The sequence below is a fragment of the Plectropomus leopardus genome, chromosome 7, assembly GCF_026936395.1.
Source record: "Plectropomus leopardus strain MGB_pleo_1.0 chromosome 7, ASM2693639v1, whole genome shotgun sequence".
Taxonomy (NCBI): domain Eukaryota; kingdom Metazoa; phylum Chordata; class Actinopteri; order Perciformes; family Serranidae; genus Plectropomus; species Plectropomus leopardus.
The window spans coordinates 18,223,949-18,251,771 of record NC_142182.1 but is presented as its reverse complement, the minus strand read 5'-3'; the positions used below and the strand labels follow the sequence as shown (position 1 = coordinate 18,251,771).

General features: G+C 39.5%; 1 protein-coding gene across 1 annotated transcript in view; it reads left to right on the top strand.

Moving 5' to 3' along the window:
• Positions 1 to 27,823, top strand: part of cdh13 (cadherin 13, H-cadherin (heart)) — a 368,162-nt gene that overhangs the window by 179,487 nt on the left and 160,852 nt on the right. The window contains exon 7 of the mRNA XM_088080115.1: positions 9,665 to 9,809. Coding sequence (XP_087936241.1) covers positions 9,665 to 9,809 — 145 coding nt within the window. The remainder of the gene's footprint in view (positions 1 to 9,664; positions 9,810 to 27,823) is intronic.

The window sequence follows — 27,823 nt, the reverse complement described above, 5'->3', positions numbered from 1 at the left end:
CAAAGCCATGATCATACACTTGTGACCATATTACGTCCACCTAAAACTAATACAGTCTAATACAACAGCCTTGCAGTACACCCTCCATTCATGAAGATTGTTCACTTTTTGTCGCAATTGCAGTGCATTATATAGAGAGGCGTTTCCATTGCTTAGCCTACCCTCACTGTAATAAATGGGATGGACAAAATAATAGAATCACTTGTCAGTATAACAATTCAATGTCATCGCCAACTGCAGCCTCCCAAAAGTGCTTTGAGGTAAATGGTGGCATTAGCATATTGATCTTCTTACACAGACAATGCTAACACACTGACGCTGAGCAGGTACAGTCATCACTATGTTAGCAAACTAAGAGTAATGCATGCTAACATTTGCTAATAAACACTGCACAAAGTGCAGCTGAGGCAGATGGAAATACCATATGCCAAAGTACTGAACAAATGAAAACAGTGACCTGATCATGGCATTTTATGCAATGTTAAAGAAGTATTTCACTGCTGTAAAGATGGTCCTGCCATTAAAACTGGGCTGTCTATGCAGTAGAAAGGAGCAAATACTTTTCAAATTGGTGCTACATGACTAGAGAAAACAGAGGGAAAGGACTGTGGCATTCTTTTGTGCTCAAGGGGTCAAAAACCTAAAACTAAAAAAAAAAACAAGCAGGGGATGCCCTGTAGATCATCGAGTAGAACGGATGCCTCATGTACAAAGGTGTCCTTGCCACAGCCGTCACAGGTTCAATTCCAGTTTGCGATCCTTTGCTGCATGTCATCCTCTCTCTATTCCCTTTCATGCTTAAAGCTGTAAAAGTTGTAACCCCCCAAAAATAATCTTTAAAAAAAAATGCACAGTGGACCAAAAAAAGCTCCTGTTATAGTGGGTGAATGCAGTCTCGTCCACTGTGACACAGGAAACAATATGGCTGCTGGCTGGTAATTCCAATGTGGAATAACAGTTGAACAGTAAGTTAAAATATATTTCTGAAAACTTATTAGGTGAGAAATGGGCAATGGAGTAACAGAAACCTGATTCATCTTGTATGAGCACTGCTTAGTTTTAAAGTTTGAGCTCAGTTTTTTCAGCCTCCATTTTTGCAATACAGGAAACAGTTTTCCTGTCCAAAAATGTGTGTGTTACAGCTAAACAGAGCACTAAAATATGTTTCTGAAGACTTTTTATGCAAGAAATAGGGCATACAGTAATAGCATCTCAGTTTATATTTGATCAGCACTTTCCAGTAGTGTTTGATTGAATTTTGGGTTGAGTTTACGGGAGATTTCCTTCTACACTCTTCGTGTACGTAGTGGTGGGCATGTAAAATATTAAAGTACAATCTGTAGTTTGAGTAACAGCCTAAAGCTAGGGAAAATATGTCAGATGGCATGTTTCGCATGTGACACTTGATACTAGGTGAAAATTCGGAGGATGCTTAAAGTAGCAGTTTTATCCTTTTCGACACTAAGGACATTTAAAGCAAATTCTGTGGTGATCTATTTAAGATTTGTTGAGATATTTCACTACAAACTAAAAGAAATCATTGCAAGTCTGGAGTAAGAGTTATAGCATCACTTAAATCAGCAGGAATTATCACCTTGGGACCATGAATATATTCTCAAATTTCACAGCAATCCACCTTATAGTTGTTGAGATATTTCTCGTGGACCAACTATTCGAGAGAACAATCTTACCATCCCTGGAGAGACGCAGCTAGCATGGCTAAAAATGTTTCAGCCAAGCCCTCCTCTTGTAATTTAGGGGTACGGGGAGTTTTTGATTTAACTTCTTTAGCTTTGATGGCACAAAGTTGTGGTTTCACTTTGTAGAAAAATGTACTCTTCAGCAGTAAACTCTGTGCCAGTCCCTATTGGTCTTCCTGTGTCTCTCGGAGAGCTGTGGTGAGAGCATGAAACACACTCGACAGCTTTACTTCCTTGTTGACAGCCTGCTTCCATGGCTTAATTTCTTTGCTATCGAATGATTCAAGTTTTTGAAGGGAGATGCAGCAGATGTGTACAGGCCTCATGTTTTAACATTCTCAAATCCCAGTGGGTGTTTCTAAGGGAAGCTGATGCCTTGAGGGCCACGCTTTGAGAGAAATAGAGGAAAAAGTGAAGTTCTTCAGGGAAAGGGAAAGTAAAAAAATCTCAGTTATTACACCTTGCTGTACTGTAGCAGAAGGTGTATGCAAATTGAAAAGAAGACTAAAGGGCTTGTCTTCACAGGTTTACAGGCTGTGGGTGTGACAAAACTGTTTCTTTGTTTTGTTTGTCTGTGTGACTTTAACACATTTTAAAGGCACTGTACCAAGAAACTTCTTTGAAACACTTTGCAATTTCTAATAACATATGATGATTTCATGACAACCATTTGAGTTTTCATAGGCAAGCTTCCCGCCATCATTAGGCTGCCAAGACTTACTGTGAAGACATATCTTTGATGCCTCTGACCCACCCTCGGGTTCTTCTTTTTCTAGATTTTCTAAACTGAGCTGACCAATCAAAATCACTCTGCTGGAGCTGCACAGCACATCAGCAAGTTTCACAGATCAGATTATGCCCTACCTTTGCTGTGTCCAAGGGAGAGCACTGAGGAGAGTTTTAGGCAGAGAAAGTTCTCCCTCCCGGGGACTGTCTGAACTGTGTTAGGGCAGGACCAGGTTTCTGCGGGGTGGAGCGCAGCCTGTTGATAAAGGCTGAGCCACAGAAGTGTTTGGGAGGCTCTGGGAACTATTCACCTTGGAGCTACTGCAGAGCAGTTTCACTGGGATCTTAAGAAAACGGCAGGCAGGCAGAGCCCCTTTGAATTCACTACCCTAGCAAAGGGAGGACTACTTGAATGGCTCAGGAGGAGCTGAATGCTGAGTGAATGTGAAATGAGGCGATGGCAGTGGAAGGCAATGGAGACGCTTCCATATGCATGACTCGGCCCCTTTTCACCACTTCCCTTTTCACTCTTTTTATTCTTGTCTGTGTTTAAGGCTGTGATAAAGCCTCTACCTCTGCCACAATAAGCCAAGCGCCCAATTGCCCGAAGCTTCAGCTCACACCTCTACCTGTCCCTCCCCTGTAATCAGCCTAGCTTCTCATCTGGGCACACAGACCATTCAATACTCCGAGCTCGAGGGTATCCTTTGAGACAGAGGAAAGAGAAAGACAGGGACTTTGTGTTTCATGTTCTCTTATAAATTTATGTTGAAACAAACCAAAGGATTTCAGAATGTAGTTACCCTTATCACCCGTCCAAAATTTCAGTTACACTTTACATCATTGTCTATGTTTGTGTGTATCAGTGCGCATGTGCGTCTCCAGCAAATTTACATGAGTGCTTTTATGTATCACTGATTCCTCTTGTCCATGTGTTGAATAACGATAGCTCTGAATCCTTTTCATGCTAAAAGGGATTGAGACACATTTCTCTAACACCAAGGTTGTGTCAGTTAAAAAAACAAAACTCAAAAAAACGTAATATGTACGAGGTCTATTTCTATAAAAATAATTTGGTTCCTGTCAGTTAAAAGCTGTACATGCTTAAGTAGCAATACCAATAAAAGATATTCACAATGAAGCATCCATCATCCCATTATAATAAATTAACCATGTTGTTTTCGTGATACATACATACATATATGAGCAACACTTGAATAATGAAAAGGAGCAGCCTTAATTTAGAAAGAAACTGTGACCTGTGTCAAGGTCTTAGCCTGATAATGATCTCAGCTCTTAGAGAAAATAGTCCTGCTTGCTCTCATCTGACACAATCTGGGAGGAAAAAAGGAAAGTGAGAGGAAACCCTTCAACCAGACCTGTAACGTTAACAGACCAGATGACTCACAGTCACAGATCTGCATTCCTAAGGTGGGGACAGGTCAGCCAGTGAGCACAGGGGTAATGGCCACAGGGTTCATCATTTCTGCTGCGACTGACTGCTGCTGTTCTGGCACAGCCAGGGTCCCATCTTCTCCAATTCTCCCTGCCTTTGATAAGTTATTTCCCCTCCAAATGAAATCCCTGCCCCTTCGTGCTCACTCTTCTGCTAATTTTCAACTTGAAAAAATATTTAGCTCTGATACGTGATAGAGACAAAATAGCATTCCCATTTTGCTAACAGGCAAGTGATGAGCCATGAGAGGACTGCAATGCCTCGGGTCTAACTTAAACTTCCCAAACCAGTCCACACACACATACATACACACTCATCATCCCAGTTGGGTGCTTTTAGGACTGTAATGGGTCATTCTTTGCGTATTGCAGCAGGTACCAGTAAGTTAGAGTTGATTCCACTGAAAGCACAGACATCCAAACAAGTAAGAAATGCATATTTTATAGATCCTAGAAGTTGTCAGTTCCCCAGAGAAAGAGGTGACTGATGAAGGTGCTGCATATATGTCCAGTAAAACCTGTAGGCTGGTAACTAATTGGACCTCAAAAGACCATATCCCACATATCCCCACGCTAATAGACAATGTCCACATATATACAGAAAAAAAATATTCTCTGCCACCCTTTTTATGTCTGTCATGCACAGACGAAATCATATGCAGATATTCTGTGCAGTCTTCCATTATGCAAAGATCTCTGAGAGGAGAGGACGGGGGCATAGGTGAGGATTTACACAAGCATTCAGCCAATAAGGGCCAGTCAGAATTCTTCATACACAAGTAGAAAAAAAAATAATAGAGGAGAAGTGGCACCTACAGTAGTAGCAGTGCAGAGATGAATGTAGAGTGTGGAACGACACACAGCTTATACCGAATTCTGTTTGATGAATATTCTCATTGTTGCAAGGAAAGCTGTTTAATCAGACCCAGTCTTTCACACGAGGCCTGCAGGGTGAGGAAAATGTTCTTTGTAAAAGATTATGGTTTTGAGACAAGGTATAAAAATGATGATAGTCGTTTATTACCATTTACACATACTTAGGGCAAGATTTCAGTTTTGCTTCTGTGTTTTTGGCTGAGTTACATCAAAACACTGAGCTACGTAGTAGGATAATTTTTAAACATATGGTTAGTCAGTGAAAAGTGATGCAGGAAGGAAGCAGAGAAAGAAGAAAAAAAGAGTTCTGCCCCAGTCACACATCAAATATAGTATGGTCTTATATATTTACAGTATGCTATTTAATCTGGTAGTAATAAAATAAAGTACTTTATTATGTTGTTATAACAGGGAAAATGTATATGCATAGACAGATGTCAGTCAAACTTTGAAACTAGTGCAGACAGTTTAGTGAAGTGGGTGTTATTTTGGGTGCTCTTGGTACCATCAGTAAATGTCACATTCATTTCCTATAAAGACAAAGTTAGGTGACTCACAGTCAAAATGCCTCCATGTCTTGGATGGGCACAAAACTCTCACAGCTGAATCATCATCGCAAAAAATAGGTGACCATGTCCGAACATTTCTGGTTATTTGGTAAAAAGTCAAAAGAACAAAAACCTGGGTCCGTGTATTTAGGTGAGAAACACCCAACCAGAGAGGGCACGTTAATGTAACATGCAGTAAAAATGATCGGCAGTAGCTAAAGACTACACTGTTTAGGAAAGCTTCAGACAATTCCATAGAAGTGGACATCGCCACCATAACATGATCTATATATGATATATATATATATATATATATATGATATATATATATATAAATAACTAGGTGGTCATGATCTAAACCAATTGCATTGTTACATTGTCTAGGAGACCCCCGTGTTTAGGAACCTTGTAATAAGAATTTACATCAAGGAAACCATCATGAAACCAGCATCTCGTCTATTTTGCATCTCTACTGAAATGATCAAAGAGGTTTTTTTCTCCTATTGTATTTCTGTGAACTTCCTGAAGCTGTATAATCATCATGTGCAATTTACTTTTTTCTTATTTCAAGTTGCCTCTTACGTCACATAACTTCCATTAAAACTTTACTGTTTAACTCACTCTGCATACCAATATCTTTCAGCATACAACTGTAAACTATTTCATGTTCTCATGAACCTGTGCTATACATGTAGGGTGGAATCAGAAAGCAGCTCCTATATTTGTGTGTCATGTATAGTTCAAAGAAAGTCTTGCAAATCCAAATCTGTTCATGGCTGGCTTTGTTTGAAAGATCACACCATTGTCTTCACCATGACAGGATGTGTGTTTGATTATGTATTCCCTTTGTCTGCCAAACAGGTTATTGCTGTGCTGTTGTTGTGATCCCCATTCAAATGATGTGATGCTAGGCACCTCACAGCTAATGTTCTCATTACAGCTTGGACGTGCTGAGAAGAAAAAAGACAGACTGTGTGCGCCTGTGTGAGCGAGTGAAACCATGCATACATATGCTTGTTGGCACAGGACAGTAATTCCTTTGCCATTCAGATCCCCGTATGCTTGTTTCAGCCTTATAGTATGCCACTTAGCATGTGTGAGCCTGTGTGAGAGCTGAGCAGTGGATGGGATGAAAATACATGTCACGTTGAGAACACCGTTAGTTGAGAGTCAGCAGTTCTGTGGGATGGAGACTGAGGGGGAAATGGTCCCTCACATGAAAAGCCTCCCATGGTATATTCTCAAAGCAGAGAAGGAGAGAGAGAGAGAGGGAGGATGAGATGATATATGAAACCATTAGGCTCCTAACACCTAAAACACTTAGTTCAGCTGCATGTGTGCCATTACTGCCATTCCACTATATGCTCCAGGCTCTATACTGATGGACAGAGAGGAGGACAAAGGAAGAGGAAGACAGAGGAGCGAGATAGAGGGAAAGGAGTGGGATGACCCATGTGATAGAGAGGGTGCGTGATGTCATGCATTACTGATAGGAAGAGGAAAGGCTGGTAATGTGATGCCACAGATAAAGGAGGAACCTCTCTGGCTAACTCTCTCTTCCCCTGATTAATCTCTCCAGCCCTGCTCCAGCGCTAATAAAGGAAGTGAAGTGATCTCTTTAGCCACAGATTAGGATAGGAATGGAGGTAATGTCATTACATATGGTGTCTTTATAGGATACAGATCGCTGACTTCATAGGGTGTGTAGTCTCATCTGCAGATAGGATTTCTAGAGGCATGGATGCTTGATTGTATCATCAGTGATGACAATCTTGTGACAATAAGCACTGGCAACATACAGGTTGTTAAGTGTCCAGTCACTAGCAATCTTAGTTAGGAATTGTGTGTATGTTTATTTTCCCAGTCTGTTGCTTTTATTCATTTATACTGAATACAAATATACCAGATATATAGTGCTGCAGAATTACACAATCTCCTGTATAATCAAAGTCAACTAAAGAGACCACAGCTGAGAGAACCTTAATAAACAAGATAAAACGGGTTTCTCAACTGTTTCTTTTTTTTCTGGTAATCACTCTGAGCCATCCCAATTAATTTGGCAGTCAGTTATTTAATAGGCTAAATTGCACATTGAAGCCAGGTGTTCAGCAGAGGGTCCGTGACCCCTGTGGGTGTTCATCAGAGTAACTGCATAGCAAAGTAGTTTGTGACACCTATCTGTAATGGCTTGGTAAACTAGTTAGCTAACATTTACATACTATTGAAACATATTGGCCAATTATCTGTATTATTATTCCAAGTGTGCACACATTCATCATTCAGTCATTTTGTAACTTTTTGAGCAAGAGACTCTGACACACCATCCACCTCAAAAACCACCGGTGACAATGCAGCAGCAGAGGCTAATGCATCTTGATGTGCTACAGCTATGCTGATTTAGCAGCTATGGCGCAATCGAGAGAAGACACAAAAATATTCAGAGAATTATCTTAAGTTCAGCTCAGTTTTATAGGATTCCAGCTTACTTTCACTCTTAGCTTCTTGGCCTGAAAAAACATTGAAGACCCCTGCCTTAAAGTAAAAACTTGACTGTTATCTTGCAAGTATAATAATGTGTTAAATGGTAAATATGGTATGGTTAATTTGGAACTCCTACCTACAATTATGAACACAGGTAGCAAATATGTCTTTAATGTTAATGGTTTTAGTCATGAAACTGCTGTTTTTCTGCATGAAGTAAAGTTGTATCTTTTTCAGCCATTGCTATGCATCATTAACGCTGCGTTTTGACATCTGACCAGCTACTAGCCGCAAGCAAAAGGAGCTTCTGAACAAAAAAAGGAGTGCACAAGACGTGTTTGTTGAACCTGAAAGCGTTTCTTTGTCTCTGCTTCCTGACAATTGTTCGAGCACAATACAGGAGTTACTATTAATATACACAACAACTAAAAAACAATGCAGCTGGTTGGAGTCAGCTGATACAGAGGACAGAGGGCATCTTTCATCCTATACTTCAACTCCACACTGATCTATTTAGTAGGCTCAGCTTTAGTGGTATCTGTTTAGTATTTAGGCTGTAGGCTGATTAAGTTGTCCCACGATGCATTAAAAGCTGCTTGATTCCAGAATTTATATTGAGCATATTTAAACTCTACTCAGTTAAGCCGGCATGGTCCCCTAGGTGAACCGGGGGTATGACGAGCAAAACTGCAGAGTAGGGAGAAGCCGAATGCATAAATATATGATGTGGGCCAATGGAAGATCCCTCGGTGGTGAACAGACGAGGTGCAAGTGGTGGAGAGGAGGAGATGAGTAATCCTAAAGGAATACTTAACCCACGAAATGATCATTTGTATATCAATTGCTCACTATATGTTATGTTAAATTTGAAAAAAAAAACAAAAAAAAACCTTTGTGTCGCATGTCTCTATGGAGAACAAAAAATCCAACAGCAGGGGAGAAAATTATTGATGAATTGGAGTGAGAGGCAGCAGTGTTACAAAACAGCAAAACTACATCAAAACATCTATTTAGAAGCTGTCACACAACTTATGCAGTATAATCCAAGTCTCATTTATCCAGTCTCATGCTCAGTTTTTCCCAAACATATGTGTTTCAAATCGTCAAAATCTTACCATTTAAAACACGTCCAGATACGGATAGTGTGCCCTTTCTCAGTTTTCGGATTTTTCATTTACCGAGGCATGCGAGTAAAACAAAGTTTTCTTTGTGAAATCAATGTAGGACGGGGTGAGTAGTTGATATGCAAATAATGATTTTATGAATGAAGAATTCCTCTAACCGGCAAAGGTTTTATTTGAATGTCTGGAAGTGCCTGTAAGGAATCTAGAGAGTCATATGTATGTAAGGACACAGTTTGAATTAAGAGAAGTAAGAAACTAAATGTAGTAAAAAAATCTCACCAGATAATTACAAAGATTCCTTGCATGGATGTTTGAGGTTGAGTGATTGCATGTATATAACTACCCAAATTGGAATTTATAAGTAAGTGTGAAGGCACTATATCAACTAAATACTCAGGCACTTGATAGCAAATTAAGAAACAAATAATTTCATTATTGTGATTAGGGGAAATTGCCCACTACTGACAACAAAGACGGAATAATTGTGACCTTTTTATCCGTGTTCAGACAAATGTTGAGAATTCAACTATTAAGCATGATTGTAATATGAAGAGAAAGATACGGCAAATGGAAGGGATGTTTTTAGTGTTTAAAAAGTGCTGTCTTCCTATTAAAAGACTGGTGGGATGTTTTGTAGCTGGATGCATAACAGTACACACTGTGAAACACTCACCTACAATTTTACAAAGATTACTGTGAATAAGAGTTACACCCAGAAGAGAAAATAAACTCCTTTATCTTTTCATCCACACAGCTGGAAGTCTCAACCACAGACTTCTCTGGAAACCTTGTTGAGGGACCGGTCATGCTAGTGATCACCGTCATCGACCAAAATGACAACCGGCCCATCTTCAAAGAGACGCGCTACACAGGAGAGGTGCTTGAGGGATCCCCTACAGGTAGGTGTCATTGTTATATTGAAGGGCTTTTATTGGATTTAGTTGGACAGCAATATCACACACACTATGATTGCTACACTTGTGATGTCTGTGATCTTAGGCTGAGGTGTGGCTTTGGTGACGATGTCTATATTTGTGTCCCGCGCTGTGGGATTTTTATGTGTTGTTGTGGCGATGGGGTCGAATTTAGGCTATATTGTGCATGCTGTCATCTTTTGAATCAACACAAGACGAACATCTCCAGAGAACACTGAAGTTCATGCAGTTTATCTCAGCACCATGATTTGCAGATCACCTTTTATTTATTATTACATCTTGAGGCCACAGTATTACTGTTTCAGACAGCAGTATCATCAGTGTATGACTTTTAATGGTTACTGTAGGGCCAGCCCTTACGCATTCCAACGTCGTAAAATACCACTGCTTTTGCTGTGCTTTTGGCGCAAAATCCTGACACCAAAAACCACCTTTTGCATCTGTGTCGTAAGCCGCTGGATGTCGTCAGCTAAGAATGAGGCTGGATGGAACTGATTGTGGTGTTAGTATATGCTGCTGAACAGCTGGACGGCACCTGCAGTGGCAGAATCATGCGTAGACAGTCGATTTAAGTTGAGAATGCAGCCAAATGGAATCTGTTGGTCCACATGATACGCTGCTGGATGGCGTCAGGTTGAAGCATTGCCATAGTATAAGGAGGATGAAGGTCCCTATAGGACAGGGCAGGAGAAGGCAATTTCCCCTCGAGGATCAGTAAAGTATTTCTGATTCTGATTCTGATTCTGAAACAGTGGATGGATCAAACAAACTAGGGACTGTCATGCAGGAGTCTGGTGTTTGCTTCCCATGTGAATGCCATGTTTTTTTTCTATACCTCACCATGTGTTTCTTTTGCCTAAACCTAACTATTTGTGCCCTTGTTGCCTAATCCTAACCATCCATGTAAGCATGGGTGTTTGTTGACATCCTAGCGTTGTTTTCCATGTGCTTGTGTTGACATCAAGGTAGTTGCATACCAAAGCGTAAATATTAGATGCAGAAATATACCTGGAGCATTAAATGTAGATTTGGAAGCCCACTGCAAAGCAGCAATTTGTGATAACTTTGAATGTGTTGGTTTAATATATTTTTTAATAGTTTATTTATAGTTTATGTAAAATAAGCAAATATTTTGTAACACATTTTGTTATAGACTGCTATTGACTGTTTTATCTCAAATTAGAGTTCTCAATGTCATGGTGATGAACAGCAACCCTTTTTTTCTTTTATGTAAAATGTTAGGACATCAGAATAACTTGCTGTACTCACAGTAGCTGTAAAAACATCCTAATATCACACTTATTTCACCGTCTTTTTACCCTTCCCCTCTCTGCTGCGACAACACCTTGAAATAGTGACACTTTGTGGAATAAATTACAAAGAACTTATGTTGGTTATCCTTTGTTGAGCTGTGATTTAGTTTATTCTATGAATAAAATAACTTGAGCTGTGCTTACTGTAGCTGTAAACGGCCTCATATTGCACTTATTGCACCCTCTCTTTACCCTTCCCCTCTCTGCTGTTTTAACACCTTAAGATAGTGACACTTTGTAATCTATGTATCTGCTTGTGTGTGTTAAAATCAACCTGAACTTGGAAATATTATACAGTGAGGTGGACAGGATTCTTGAATCAGTGCAAATCAGAGGTGTGATTGCAGGTCATCTCAGCACCCAGGCATCATCAGCCGCTATGTGATGTCACTACTATTCAGTGTAATCCTGTAGGTGCACTTGTACAGTCTTGGTCTTTTTACTTGCCTTGAGCTTTGCTCATATTTCCGTTGCATTCTTGGCACAAAATTTTGAGTAAAATGAAAAAAAGTAGGCTATGCAATTTGGAACACTGCAAATATGGCGAACAAAAAAACAGAGAACTTATTTTACACCTGTCACACCTTACCGTAACACTGATGCTATTTAAATTTTTAAAAATGTATTGATCATCAAATACTTGTCAAATGCTTTTCCTGCATTGGTTAAATACGAGTATTCATTCAATAGTGTAACATTTTATTCTTAAACTATTTTATTTTTACTATATATATTTGCTTCCTCCCCTCTTTACTCTCTTACCACGTCTGTCACAGCTAATTGAAATTTTATTTGACATTTAAATGGAAATCAAAATACCGTGTATATTATCAATTGAGAGTTTTTTGGCAGTTACCTGCCTTTGATGATTAATATGTAAAGACAGATGGTTACTTTATGGATAATAACTACCTTTTCTCCCTGTCTCATGGTCAAGTGTTTCATAATGAATTATTTTGAGGCAAGGCTGGCAGAGCCTTTGAGAGGACTATTCACCTCTGGCTCCTGCTGTAAATTTTAATCTTCTCTCAGATGTTTTTGTCACTTCGTCGCAAGAGCTTCTTTTTCGGCTCTCTGAGCTGTTGTCACTGCTATTGCTGTTGCTATCATGGTGACAGCTTTGTCCTCACTGGGCTGAAATACAAATAAATGTTGTTTGAATGTACAGGGTTTCTATTTCAGGAAAGTTCTGTTTTGCTAACCTCCTGTCACCTTAAAAACAAGCTGATTTTATAGGCATGCATGTGTCAGTCTTTAAAGCTTGGGGAAATTAATATTCAGAGATATTGCTTCTTGTTTAATACACGTACAACTGTGGTGTGAATGACTACAGTCCACTATGCAATGCTTATATATGACATAATGCCTGGATGAAAATTAAGGAGGCAGTAACATCCTGGACACAGTGACGGTGTTCACTGCCAGGTTCTGTTTGTCTCTTAATGTTAAATAGTTTCCTACACTGGCCGTTAGTTCTGGATTAACATTTCTGCACTCTGAAAACTAGGTTCTTTAAAGGAACACTTCAGCCAGAAAATTATCATTTGCATATCAGTAACACTGTTTTATGTTGAATTAGTGGAAACTACAGTTTTTCTTGCATGCCTCTACTGCGAAAGATGAATCCATATACAGAGAAAATGCTCACAAACTCTCTGCACAACACAACTGGTTTAATTATTCTGTTTATCTCGTGCCAGTGGTAGACAATTTCCCTGGGTCACAATAATTAAATTATTTATCCCTTATTGGCTATTAAGTGGCTTATTATTATTACTATTAAGTAGCACCTTGCTTTTAAAAACAGTTTGGTTACGTTTTATTTTGACCATGCAATCATTTAACTTCAAACATCCCATGCATCAGAAAGGAATGTGTTTGTGAGAACTTTTTACAGCATTTTGTTTCTCACTACCCCAAACTTGATAAAATTGTATCCTTGCATACACACAATGGTGGACAAAATACACAACTCTATTACTTGAGCCAAAGTATAGATACTATAGATATTTGCTTTTAAAAATACAATAACCATTGGAAATTTTAAATTGTAAACTGTAGTTCTTGTTTATTTCTGTTTTAACCAACTGCTAGCTCAAAAAAAAATCCTTCTGATTACAAACTCTTACACAACCCATGCAGTAAAAACAAAATTTCACTTATCCAGTCGTATGCTCAGCACTTTCCAAAAGCATGTATTTTTGATGTAACCTTACCATTTGAGACTTCCCTGTATAAGTTGTGCACCTGGCTAAGTGCATGAATTGTAATCCTGCTCATGCATTTAATTCAGCTCAGAACTCAAATGCAGGTGTTTGCTTAGTCGTCAGTCTATATGTGCAAAGTGTTTCAAATAATAAGGTTTTAGGGAATATACACAAGTTTGGGAAGTACTGGATTCGTGACTTGATAAATGAGGCTTGGATTACACCGCACAACTTGCGTTCAGGTTTGTTGACGGAGTTAGTATAGTTTTGCTGTTGTCCTATGCATACCTCTTCTATTTCAATTCATCAAAATGTATTGCATTTTTTGATTCTTCGTTCACTGAGGAGGTATGCAAGAAAAACAAAGTTTTCTTCACAAATTCATCATTACCAGGGGTGAATAACTGATGAACAAAATATCTGTCTTTGTGTGAATTATTCCTTTAATCCTGATGCTTTGTTATAGACCCTCTCAGGATACTTAAGACGGACCTCACTACTTTTATCAGAAAGAAAGAAGTGATGTGATGTGGAACTTTTATTGCAAGTTCCTATCACACTTACTGAAATGTACTCTTCTGAGTCCCAGTGTTTCCGACTGTCATAGTTGCACCACATGGTGCTGATGACGAAATTAGCAAAAATCAGTTGCTTCACCCTGTGTGCCCCTGCTGTTCACCTAGAACTGTGTTCCACTGATTCACTGAAAAAAGAGCCCCTCAGGTCTACCTGTCAAGTGTCTTAAGGGCAAGCATGTTGCAGTGCACACATTGTTTGGAGAAATCCGTTTGCTGAATGTAGGTCCCAGCCAGATGGTTAGAAGTTGAAAGCACAGACAGTACGAGGAAGAGGGTAAAATTGAAAGCTACGCACTGCTGATTCTATGATGGTTCTGGCTATGTTTGTTCTCACATCATTAGCACAAAAAGCCAACAGACAAAAACCTTAATCACCAACAGAGCTTCACAGATAAGAGGGATCAGTCAACAGGCAGACAGAGGAAAAAAAAAACACATGCACACACTCTCATGCACAGACAGCTTCCCATAGAGACATTTTGAGCAGTTGTCAACTTTATGCTGAACTTTTGTCATGAATTGCTTATCCAGACATTGTTTATCTGATGGTATACATTAAATAAGCAAAAGCATGGCAGTACTAGCTATGCAGACCAAAATAATAGGCTGACAAACTTGCACAGTTGAATCTTGTTAGAATAGTGCAGTCAAACTAAATAGTGCATGATGATGTTCTGATCCTGCACTAATAGGGGGAGTAAAAAACAAACAAAAGGGAAAAAAAGTGATTTATTATATGCTTACAGGTATGGTTTTGATAATGTGGTTTTCTGACCTAGAGAGTGTGTTAGTGATTTTACTGTTGTTGTCTGCAGTTTGGCACACTCAGACTGCACTTGCACACTTACATACTTGTATAAAATGAGCCCACCTGGGAGCAAATTTACAAAAAAAGACAGATCCCCAGCAGGGCCAGACCTCGAAAAAACACCTGAATCATCATAGTAGTTTTAAGCCCTGACTCTGTTTAGTAGACAAGTTAACTGCAAGATTCTTCTTCTGCAAGCTCAGCATCGATACATTTTTGAAAAACTCATTTTGAATTACTGAGTTAGATCTGATATCATCCGCCAGAGACCTTCTTGCTTGACGTGGTTGAATTCAATTTGGTTTTATTTGCAATTATTTGATGCTGTGTTCTTTATTTTTCCATTTATCTCAAAGATACAAAGTAAATGCTTTTATAACTCTGAGCCTCCTGTAAACTGCTATTTCCTGAGTGGATTATAGCTTGGTTGAATAAACCAAAAGTAAGCAAAATTAAATTAATTGAAGTTTGATTTTATCTTCAGTATGGTGTGGTCTGACAGCTTCTTGGTACTTCAGTTGCCATGGCTGCCAGATCTTTTTGAGTTCAGAGATAGGTTGAAGGATGCAGCTCTGAAGAGTGTTTCTTGCATATGCCTGCGGATCTGTGCACTCAATGGTCCAGTTTTTCATCATGTCGATTCAAGTCTTAGGTCGTATTCACACCTAATAGTCCTAGGGACTCGGTTCGACTGGGGGGGTGAAATTGCTACATTGTTGCAATTCAAGTTGGTTTGGTTCGCATTCACGCTGCACTTTGTCAAAAGAAACCAAGAGGATTAAACATGAGGTTCTGCTGACTGACAGGTGACTGTTGATTGGACAGTTTTTGTCATCATGCATCATCAGGACCCTCGCAGGGAAATCAAATGATGTGACTGATAAGAGTTCATGCAGCACTTTAATGCTCAGAGAGTTTATATTTATGTTCTTTGGTGTCGCAGAGAGCTCATAAAGAAATAATGAAACTGATTGTAAGAATTATTAGGCGGCTATTTTTAGACTGCACATTGATCACGTTAACAGGGCCGCTGTGGGTGCGCGATCCTAATTGCTTTGTTGTTATGCTCACACATTAACGAATGCAAATCACAAAACTTTATAAACTCTGCATATATGTTCCACTACAGAAGAACTATAAAACAGGCATTTTTCAGCAGCTGCTCTACGGAGGCACACGTCTGCATCACCTGCTGAGAGATTGTTAATCAGGTCATTATATGACGGCGTCTGAGCAAGCTCTGCAGTGACACTGATGACAGAGAGGACAGTCGGATGTTCCTGTCCAATTGTTGAACACAGGAAGGTTTTAATAAGCTTAACTTTTGAAAAATGTTGCTCAACAGAGGCATCTGACTGTTTTAATAACTGATAATAATGCAAATGCTGTGCTGCTGCACGTGCCCGTAGCGGCAGTGCAGGCTGTTGTCAGGATCAACTATGAGACTGCCAAAATATTTCATGATCAGCAGATGGATTTATTATTGATCAGCTGTAGAAATCCTGCTAAAATCATATTTCTCCTATTATAAAGTCCTGCGGTTGGTTCGTTTTCATTCACACCACAAAGAACTGCACCAGTTTGTTTAGTCTGCACCAGAGTTCGATTGAGCTTTCACACCACCCCAAACAAACCGCACTATCCGAGTAAACAAACTCTGGTCCGTTTAGAGCAGACCAAACAGCTCAGGTGTAAATGCGATCTTAATGCTCTGTCTATCTATCTGCCAGTCATTCAAATTGTATTTAACAACCTGTCTGTGTTCGGTCGATAATCATGGATTTTTAAAGGATTTTTTTGTTTAAGGAGGAAAGATAGTTTATAGATCTCCTCATCATTGTGGTCAACAATGTTCCTTGTTACCAGAAAAAAAAGAATTCAGAAGGGGTTCCTCATGATTAGCAAGACATCATGTGCCAAAAAAGGCAACTGATGACAAAGATTGCCTAATGCATCATGACAAGTTGTATCTTCAAGTTGTTGAGAAATGGTTTAAAATAACAGTGCGCCATCACATTTGATTATTTTCTTCTTTTAATTTGGAACTTCTATGCATGCAACAAAACAACAGCCTCATGTGAGAAAACATTTGAGTTAAAAAAAAAGACTCAGAACAGTAAGGCTGAAATTCTTTCAGGATAGAAGCTTGAAGGTTCCTGAGATAATAATTATTTTAATTTCAAGTGCTGCAGATTTGCCAGCCTGCAGCAGAATTGCTCCCACAGTCATATTGCCCAACCCTATCACCAGATTGATATAGCCAACTAGATATACTATTGTTAGCAAACAAGTTATACATAAAGCATCTAGGGTGCAACATTGTGATTCATTTTTGTACTCCATCAACTCCTGGGGGAATTATCTGCCGTATTTGTAATCCTAAACAGCTGCCAGCCACAAACAAAAACAATGCAATAAGAGCTGAGAATGAACCAAGACAAAGGATGGGTATCAAGAACTGGTATGAATTGGTACCAGTGTGTGATTGAGTTGGTCCTGAAATACTAATAAACTCCTTGACAAATGGTGCAGTTATCAGTATTTATGACATAAATTGTGTAACATTAATTCAGTCTAACCTTATTCTAACATAGCTGGCAACCTGCCCTTAATGATGACAAAGCTGCCAGCATCAGGCGATGACATATGAAGTTTATTGTTGTGCCGCTGCTGGCTGCTCTCCTAGTATTAAAAGTATTAAGGCAGATGGTGGACAGGATGAAGCGGTTGAGAATGTGGGCGCACTTTTCTAAAAGCCACGACAATGCAGCAAAATGCAATCTGTGTCAAAGGGTAATTGGGTGTAAAGGAGGTAACACCAGCAGCAACCACATGAAACACTTCCAGGTGCAACAATCCATGAATATAGGCTAATATAGCCTCCGACCCGTGGTGGCTGTGATGGCAGTACTACAGGGATTAGCATAACTTAAAATGCAGGTAAAAATGATTAACTACCAGGCTGTAGCAAATAGCTATGTCACAGTTGTTGACATCGATTTTAGGCACATCTAATGTAACGTTATGTTGTAATTTATCAGTCTCATTGATAACTTTAGTAAAACAGCAGCCTCTGCTGCGTCGTCAGTGGAAATCAGAAACCCAAGTCCAACCCACTGACCATCGTGAAACGAGGGAAGATGACATCAGCAGAATGTCACATGGCTGTTTATCATGACAGACTTACACCCTTCACTTTGGTGGAGTCAAGTTTGTTCAGGTTTGCCAGATAACTGCTGATAGGTATGCTACTAAAGATTCACATGAGAAGTTCTACTCTTGAGAGAGACCAGGCAGCCCACTCAGTTTGTGGAAGTAGGGTCAGTCAAAGAAAAAGCTACATGATAAGTCATACAGTACAGGATAGAAACCTTGCAGGTCATCTCAGTTTGTGGAAATAGTTTGTTAAAGCAAATTTGAAAAGCCAGTGTGTGGAATATATGTATGTTTTTTGTTTGTTTTTATTTTGTTCTTCTAATGTTATATTCTCTGTTTCGTCTCTGTGCTGTTTTTTAAAAATAAATTTCTATTTGTGCTGTAATCTCTAGCACAAATGCTATCCCCTGAAACCACTCTACACAGCCCTGCAGAGCATGCCTATGTGTATAAATGAAGTTATGTTAAGTTATGTTCTGTTTGTTAATGTATGCACATATGTTGTGTGTTTGCTTTTTGGAGTCCATATATGCTGTCTCACAATTTGTGTGTGTGATCTATAGCAGCGTGGTGTGTGTGTTACACTGTAGTGGTTGGGCAGCAGGGAAGCTGTAGGGGAGAATGTCACAGTGCTCTGACATTTCTGTGCAAACTGATAACAAAGGCAGCCAAAGCCTGAGTCTCCTGGCAAGCCCTCTCCTTCCTCTCTGTTTACTCTTCCACTCTTGGTTTTTCTCTATTCCTCTTTATCTCTCTCATTCTCTTTTCCCTTCATGCCCTGCATTCCCCTGGGCTTTGCGAACACACCATCCTACTCCCTCTTTCTCCCCAATCCCCCACATTTGCTGTTTCGCTATTCTCTCCATCTGTGCCCAGTCTACCAATTTCTTTTTATAACTGCTGATATTGACTGACTTGCTCTTGCCCCGCTTCTCTAGGCGTTTGATTCTGACCCCATCATAACTTTTTTAAACCAAGTCTGGATTTTATTGGCGTGTTTCATTGGTAACTTGCAATGATATCAGTGTTTTGTTGACAGTGTTTTCTTGTCAGACTTCTATTATGAACAAACATCCCAAATGACATGGCTGAATTTGGGTTTTTGTTTTGTTTTGTTTTGTTTTAATTTCATCATAATTTTATCTCAAGGATAAGGCAGGTGTTAATTTATATTTTTCCTACTGTCAACAAATCTTATGATTTGACCAAAGGAATCAAACAAAAAAATATGTCAATGCTTTCCAATGTCTGAACCATGTCTTGAGCACTTGAACAGTCTTTTTCACAGAGGAATGAGTTCTTTAAAAATATGCTTTGCAGGACTATCCTAAAAAATAATGTATAGACATACAGAAGTAACCCACTAAAAGTGTGTGATGATGTATTTATCGGCAGAAACTCCACCCTCTGCCTGTATTCTCTTATTTTTTCCTTATTCATCTATGTTTGGGACATTCCTGGGTGTGTAGCTCCACAGCAAGTAGGTGAGCTTGGGAAGTATTTAGAAAGTAGAAACCAGGTAGTTGCAGCATGTTCCCAAGAGGAAGCTACAAAATTGTGGACACAGCATCGAAAACCCCCCCGCAAATGTAGTGAGGTGTGACGCCGAGCGGACAAAGCTCTTTCCAAAATAAGATTGGATCTCGCTCACTTTTGCTTGATGAGAAAAAACACAGAATTTGCCTGTCTGTCTTTTGGCCAGGTGAGCGAGCGGGCAGGCAGTCAGTCGGTCGGTTGGTCAACCACATTGGTCTAGACTGAAATGTCTCAACAACCATTCGATGGATGTTAATAACACTTTGTCACATTCATTGCTGATAGAGGATGAATGACTTTTTCACTTATTAAAATATCTTAACATCTATTGGACAGACTGAACATTAAAGGTAGGCTATACTTTGCCATATTTTCCTGAAAAACAAAGCTTAGTTTGGACCTGTACAAAAGTCCTGGGCTTGGGACGTTAATGGGTGTACTCCACGGTGCTCTGATGAGGTTAGGGCTTTATTTGAGGGTTGCAACACGGTGCTCTGATGAGGTTAGGGCTTTATTTGAAGGTAGCAACCACATGCACAGCAGATATATGTATATATATATATATATATATATATATATATATATATATATATATATATATATATATATATATATATATATATATATACACATATATATATATATGTGTGTGTGTGTGTACATATATATATATATATATATATATATATGTACACACACACACACACACACACACACATACATATATATATATATATTTACATATACATATACATATACATAGACACACACACACACACACACACACACACATATATATGTACAGGGCTTGATACGGGGTTGGCTTTTACTTTTAATTTTGATGCATATTAACAGTAACTGACAATCTGCCAAAGTATACCTTTTACATGACTGGTGACAAACACAGTATATAGTTTATCACAATCTGTTCATTTCATCAAACATTCAGACAGGAGTAATTGGTGGTAGTTGTTGGGGGAATACTTTCAGTGGGTGATTAATAAATATTTTAAACAATTTTTTAGGGAATGTGTACATTGTAGTTAATGAGTTAAAGAAAAAGTCAAAATCACAGGTACCCTTACATACTGTCATATAAAAAGGATTTATGTTTTTCACTACAGGGAATACAAAGCTAATCTAAACCACTATCTAATTATATGATACTCAGTCGAGAGAAAAGTTATTCCTCATCTCTTCGTAGGCTTGGTAATGTTACTGTTACAGGCTGTGCACAGAATTTTATTCCTCTATTTGTTTTGAGTCACCTGGAAAGTGCTGTGGCAACATCAGCATAACAGTGAAATCAGTGAAAGTGATGCATATTGTCAATAATTCCCACAGAGACAAACGTCTGATCTGAACTTTGGGGATGGAATCGTACGCTGCTGGAAAAGTAATGTTCAGACTGTCATTTTTGGGGTAATTTATGTTTATCTTTTACTCTGCCAACGCCATGCAGACTAGTTAAAACCTAGCATCTAGGTGATATATCTTGTGTAATTGGACATGATGGGGTATAAATGAAGATATTCCTCATAGTCGAGTCTCTGTTTGCATTCCAGACTAATTTGTGTTTATATCAGAGGTAATTAAGGCCTGAGTTCCTGCTGTGAAGGGAGAGAGGGATGGATCTGGTCCGCTGTTCCGCTCTGCTCTCTGCTCTCACACAAATATACACACACACACACACACATGCGCAGGCTGGATAAATACAGCTTAGGGGTGGGCAGCATTGATAAAACTTATCACGTCACATGTAATTTTGCATCATGACACAGTAAATATTCTTCAGTTGGCTTTTTTCATGGCAGATATTTCTACTTGCAATTGACAAAAAAGGTGTAATTAGTAACTTACACATTAGCTGCATTTACACTGCCTGCATGTTTAAGGCAGAAATATCATGCCGTTAAGCAGCCTTGCCATTCTGTATCATGGCTGATCGCAGAAAGGGGGGGCAGAGTGGTCTTGCCATAACAAGGTGTAAAATTTAAAGCCAGAAAGACGTGACCATTGGTGGCACGGGTGGGACATTTTGACAACATGTTCTCCCACCGCGGGAGATTTAAAAAGCAGTTGTTAGCGCAGCGCCTCATTCAAAAAAGATCAGTGCCTGTAAATGTCCGCAAAGTGGGAAAACAAGAAGATTCAGGAGCTCCTTACCATCCAAGCAGAGGACAAGATCAGCTGTCATATAACAGAGATGGTAAATGATTGGGATTGACATGTTATGCTTTTGTTAATGTTTAGAAAGCACTGCCAACGTGTATATTATTTGTCACGCTAGAGACATGCTCCTGTGTAAAATGTGACATCTGTCATGCCTCTTTTGTTTGCGGGATGCCGCGATGCAGCGTGTCATCACACACTGGAGCGGGATGATGCTACAGTTTTTTGGTCTCTTCTTATTTTCTACTTTTAAACACAAAACACATGTTTAATAATATGACATTAACTGGAATTGATATACAATATAGCCAACAACAAGTAGATTGTTATTAATGATGGTCAATTTTTGTAATATAATATATAATTTCTCATCTTTACTTCAATTAGCCATTCCTTGTCCATTGTGGTTATTTCAAAGCTGGCAACAGAAATACAAAAACGGGGCATCCAACAAAAACTAAGCACAAAAAGGTGCAGTTTCTTGCTCACGGCCAGTGAGGACACTTCTACTGCTGGCCTACAATCCAAAATGTTGACATATTGGTGCAGCATCATTTTTTTAAGAGGCGAACACTGCCAGGTCTTTTCTTATCACCCTTAAAAACACATAAACTTCCTAGTAAACAAACAGAATGTGCGCCACTCATCCCCCCCTCCCACCTCTACTAAAATTCAATCTCTTTCATATTGCTGATACTCAGCTCACTGCTTACCAGACAGTAGAGGCTCATTTCGTCCGTAAACATAATATTATGTTGATCACGTTGTCTTGTTGCTCATTACAAATGCAATACAAGTTGGATTAAGCGCCGTTATGCTGTCAGCACAGGTTGCTGATGTAGGCTATTTTTTAATTTGCCAGAACGTGTCATGATGTCAAATGCCCGTTCAGCTGGTTTGCCTAAAATCAAACTGTTTAAGCTTGTACACCAGTCTGGACCTGCACCAGCAAAACCAGAACTCAACCCAACTCTCCTGCCATCCTCACAAACCCGTAAGCCATCTTGAAAATGGGCCCTGAGGAGCACATTATGCCATACTTTTTCTAATACTATCCCTCACTTTTCTGCGCCTGTACCCTGTGTACAGTTACAGCATCATTAATATGTCCTCTGTCCTGTTGTTTCCCCGCTCTCAAAGCACATGCTTACTCTTTTGCTGCATCACACTGCTGTACACAATGCTGGGCAGGACCCTCCCAGCATGCCAGTGTAAATAAAAGGTGAATCCCATCAAAAACTAATTGCAAGTGTAGGTACCTTTCGTAAGTTTGGGGAAGGCTACTAGAAGAAGTTGAAGCAGAGAGATTGGTGGGGTGCCAATAGTAGTTAGTTGGTGCAGAGAAGCAAGACAGAGATTGATTCAGGAGATAGATAATGATTCAACTGAGAGATTACACCAAAACTGGCAGGTAATTTGTAGCATGATGGTGCCCGTTCGTCCCATTATGGTCTCCGTCTCCCTTTCTCCCTCTATCTCTCTCTCTTTCTTTGTTAGCTGGAGAACAGTCTGTCTAACACCCCACCAGGTGACCCGCTGTCCCACAATGCCTCATTATCAGCTTGTCAGACTGAGAAAGCCTGGCAAATTAATGTCCAAGGTATCTACTGAGGCTGCTGCCCAATTAACTCTGGGGCATTGTTGTGTTAGGATAAATGAGTTTTTTTTCCCTTCCCTTGCTCTTATGGATGTGTATGTACATGATGCTGTTTGGTTCATTGAAGCAATAAGCCCACCTGGTCAACTTTTATTTTCCCCTAATTACTTTGTGACTCATGTTTCGTCGCGGTGAGTTGCAGTGTCTAAACTGAAAATTCTGAGAGGATGTACCTGTGACATTTTCAAATGAAAGATCGCATACTGAATGATTAAGTGAAAGTGTGAAAATTTGCATTCTAAACATATCAGTGCAACATGAGCTAAGTCCTCATGGCCAGTGAATATAAATTCAAGGTCCAATCCAGTGAGAAACTCATTCATTTATATGCATCTGTTCTCTTTTCACCAGTAAGGCATCATTGATTTTCCTGAGCCTTCTTAACTGAGCTATCTTCTTTTGAATTACCATAGGGAGCGATATGCATTACACCACTGGGAGGAAAAAATTGCATTCTAAATGGACTTTATTTTCAACAGTGATTTGATCTGAATATATGTGAATAGGACTTTATTTGAATACATTTTTGTGGCTTGGAGTAAATTATTTTGCTCCCTTGCGGGCGTTATGTGGCTCTCTGCGTCATTCCAAAGCTAAATAGCATCAACATTCATCTCTCTCTCTCTCACTCTTTTCTCCCTTCCTCCCCTCTCCTTGTCCTGCATGAGTGTTATGCAGATGAGAATTTATACCTAATTTCAGCGAGAATGACTTGTCCAAAGCAAAATGTGACACCCCCAAGCTATAGTTGCATGAATGTGTATAGAGGATTGGAAATTGAAGGTGTGACAATGGCTCAACTCCTTGCTTCCCTGGTGGCCGTTCCGGTACTTGAGTGCTGCTAATCTATTAAAGAGTTTCTATTCTCCTTTGCCCCGACACAAAGTCCCACATCAACTTGGGCTTGATTATCTGTCCCTCTCTCTGGTTCGGCAGGGACCCACTCCTCTCACTCAACACACACTCGCAAAACCCTCAGAGTCCAACCAGACAAACCAATCTCTCCCCATCGCCCAATTTCCTCTCCCCCTCCCTGACAAGCAAAGACAGCCGTTGCCCCTTTCAAAACCCCCATTGCACTCCAGGTTCTCCAATTTAGATTATCTCCCTCCTTTGTTTCACAAGACCGATCCCTGCCATCGTAGCCCTTTTCTATGGGGAACCAACTCCTCAAAAGTCAGCTCTTTAAAAAGCCTTTTCTAAATAGAAAAAGGTTTCCAAGGAGACACATTCTGAGCAGAGAGTGAATAATGAAATGTACATTTGGCTGGTTGTGGTGTAACAGTTTGTACCATTTTGCTTTGTCAAAGTTAAGTTCGCTTTCTTTCCACTCTGTCTTGAATGAACTATTTTTGGTGACTGTGATTGTTTCTCCTGTGGGTACTGTCCCTAAAGAGAACCACTTTGGTGGCAATGGTGTGTAAGACATGGCAATCATTAAAAAAAAAAAAGTTTAGCTGAAGCAACTATGATGCTTGAGCACCCCCGGGCAAATCAAATGTTTTTTTGTTTTTTTTTATTTATTTATTTTTTTTTTTTACTAAAGTTAGTGTTTTCATTAAAAAGTTTCCTCCTTTTTTTGTATTTTTTCCCCCCAGTTGGTCAGAAAGTCAGACTACTGCTTCGGTCCAGACTGAAATATCTGACATAAAGTTGGTACAACTATATACAAAGTCTGTTCACATTCCAAAGCTGTCAAATACCAAAGCTTCTGCAGTGCCTTTGCCATATTATCCTGATGCCAAAAGCCACCTTTAACATCCTCATGGTATGCTACTGGATGGTGTCAGCTGAGAATGTGGCTGGACAGAACTGTTTGCAGTGTTATTATGCCGGCTGATACGCAGCTGGACAGAACCTGTCGCAACAGCATGATATGCCGCTGGGTGACGTCAGGTTGAAACGCTGCCGGTAACAATATAGTATAAGAAGGGTGCTTATGGGGTTGGCGTGCGGGGCAATAGATGCGTCAGACAAACCCTGGACTTTCATATGGAAGTCTGGGGTTCACTTCCCCTCTGAATTTTTTCTTTTTTTTTTTTTCTGTTTGCTATACCTTACCATGTGTCTTTTGCTTAATCCTAACCATCCGTGTCAGCATGTGCGTTTGTTAGCGTCATCCTGGGATGCTACTACTGTCAACAGTAAACATACCTGAAATGTAAAATGTAGACACGAAAGTCCACTGCAAAGTTACAATATGTGATAATGAGAACATGGTATCCAGGCAAAATGGCACTCAATATACCCACTAAACATCAGCCTGTTAACATTGTCGTGTGTGCTGTAATAAGCATTTTGCGCAAAGCATTGTTGTGCGTTCCCAAGTTTAGCCTCAAGAACAACAGTTGTAGACTCCTCAGTCTTGGTGTGTCACCTAGAAAATATTTACATAGGCTACTGTATGAAGAGCGTCACTGTATCCAGATATTTTATTAGCTCTCACAAAGCACAGTATATTGATGGTCAGTCAATTTCTCCGTGATTAAATTCACCATAACCACTAAACTGAAACTAATCTTAAGTGCTCTAAACAATTTCACTAATAGAATGTCCAGATAGCAGTCATAAAAACTGAGACTCATTACTTCATCTGATACTGATATTTTTTTTCTCATTTTTCACCATATTGCTAGTGGTTACTGCAAGAGTGAAGCCTGCTGTGAAATGAAGAACTATGGATTTATAACGTGTTTACTTTAAGACATCTCTAAGGACGAATGAAATGGGGACTTATCCTTGCTTGTAGCTAGATGCAGAGTAAAAGTACAGTATTTCACTCAAGCTCATACTTACATATGCTCATAGCTGTGACTGAACTAAGCAATGGTATTGTGGTGTTTGAACTAGAGTAGAAGTTGTCTCACAAGCATCCTCACAAGGAGATCCATCCTTGTGTTCTCCAAAGCAGCAGGCCATTTTAAGTCTGTCATTGTAACACTGATCTATGGCATACTGATGGGAATATGATTGAATGATCCTCCATCTTGTCAACACCGTTTTCTACATACTTATTCCAAATTACTAGTGCATCCCGCTGTGTTTGAGCAAAGCTGTACTGTACACGGTCACTGTGAATCTCCTCTGACTGCTCCCGCTCTCCCTTCCTCTCTCATCTTCTGCCACATCCTTGTCTCGTTTTAAACGACGGCATGTACTCCAGCACTCGAATTCTGGGCTTTGGCAGGGAGACAACAGATCAGCTCATGGCAAAAAACTCTTTGATTGAGTATCGATCTGGGATTGTCAGACAAGCAGAGATGACAAAGTTCACACATGAGAAAAAAGCAGCGGCCTGCTGTGCATTTTCTGCTGTAATCAAAGCTGCAGGGCAAAGAGATGCCTCCATCAGTCAGGAATTACATGGCCTTGTCATCGCTGTAGTAAGCCATGATCATGTGGCCACCAATCTTGTCAAAACACATACAGGAATGGCAGCGACAGTAATGGAATTGTCAAACCCTCAGTATCTTAGCACATGCTGTATATCACCTTTAAGGAAAGGAATTTGTTTTTCATATGACATTTTAGCACTGAGTAATGGAAAAGTGGACAGAAATCAATAGGAATGGGACAATGTGAAAGACAAGTGTTCACACAACAGTAACTACCTGTTGTAGGGGGATGACTGTATTGATAAGATGTCTGAGATGGGTGTAGCCATGTGAAGTGATGGCGAGATGGATTTGGGTGTATTTCTTTTTCTCTCTTCATTTATTTTTATTTTCTGTCTGACAGCTTGAAAAATGGTTTAGCGATGGAAATAAAACATATAGCGCTTGATAAAAATAGAATGCTGTCAGAGTCATATTTCCCTGAAGCTTTGTAAAAATTGCTTTTTCTGCATTCATTTATCAAGAAATGCACTGGTTTGTTTAGTCCCATGAGGAAAGACTGCAGTATTTATGTTCTAGGCACACAACAGAGAACCTTCTAATTGCCTCCATGAATGCTTTTATGGTTTTGAGCACTAGAGGTAATTTTGAAATCTGAATCGATTCCCAGAAGACTTGGACAGTAATTGGTTGAAACAGCAACTCCACTGAACCCAGCATATTTTATGATTATTGACAGGCAAAGATCATAGATGCTGTTTTCTTGCTTTTTTCGTAGTATTTCTTATCTAACAGTAGATTTTATTGAAAAATCTCATTTGATCTAATCCTGAATAAAACGTTTTAATGCAAAATTTGTACTTCCCCTATGCTCTCAAGGGCAAGTTGTCATTGTGACATTGTATTTGCATTTTGATAGCCAGTTTGTCAAACAAATATTACCCGTTATTGGTGCTGGGAACAGTTTTACATTTTATCACATCTTATACTTACATTTGATGCAGAATATGCTCGTAGAAACCATGCTATCTGACAGCTAATCATGACATTTACTGTAAATCATATATCCCTAAATGTTAAATATGCTTGTGTTGGTTGGTATTGGAACAGCTGCGGGGAGTTCATCACTAAAGACGCTGGCTTCTTCCTGCATTTTCTTATTTTCTTCTCATTTTAACATGTTTAGGTTATTCCTGGCCATCTAGACCCTAGCCAA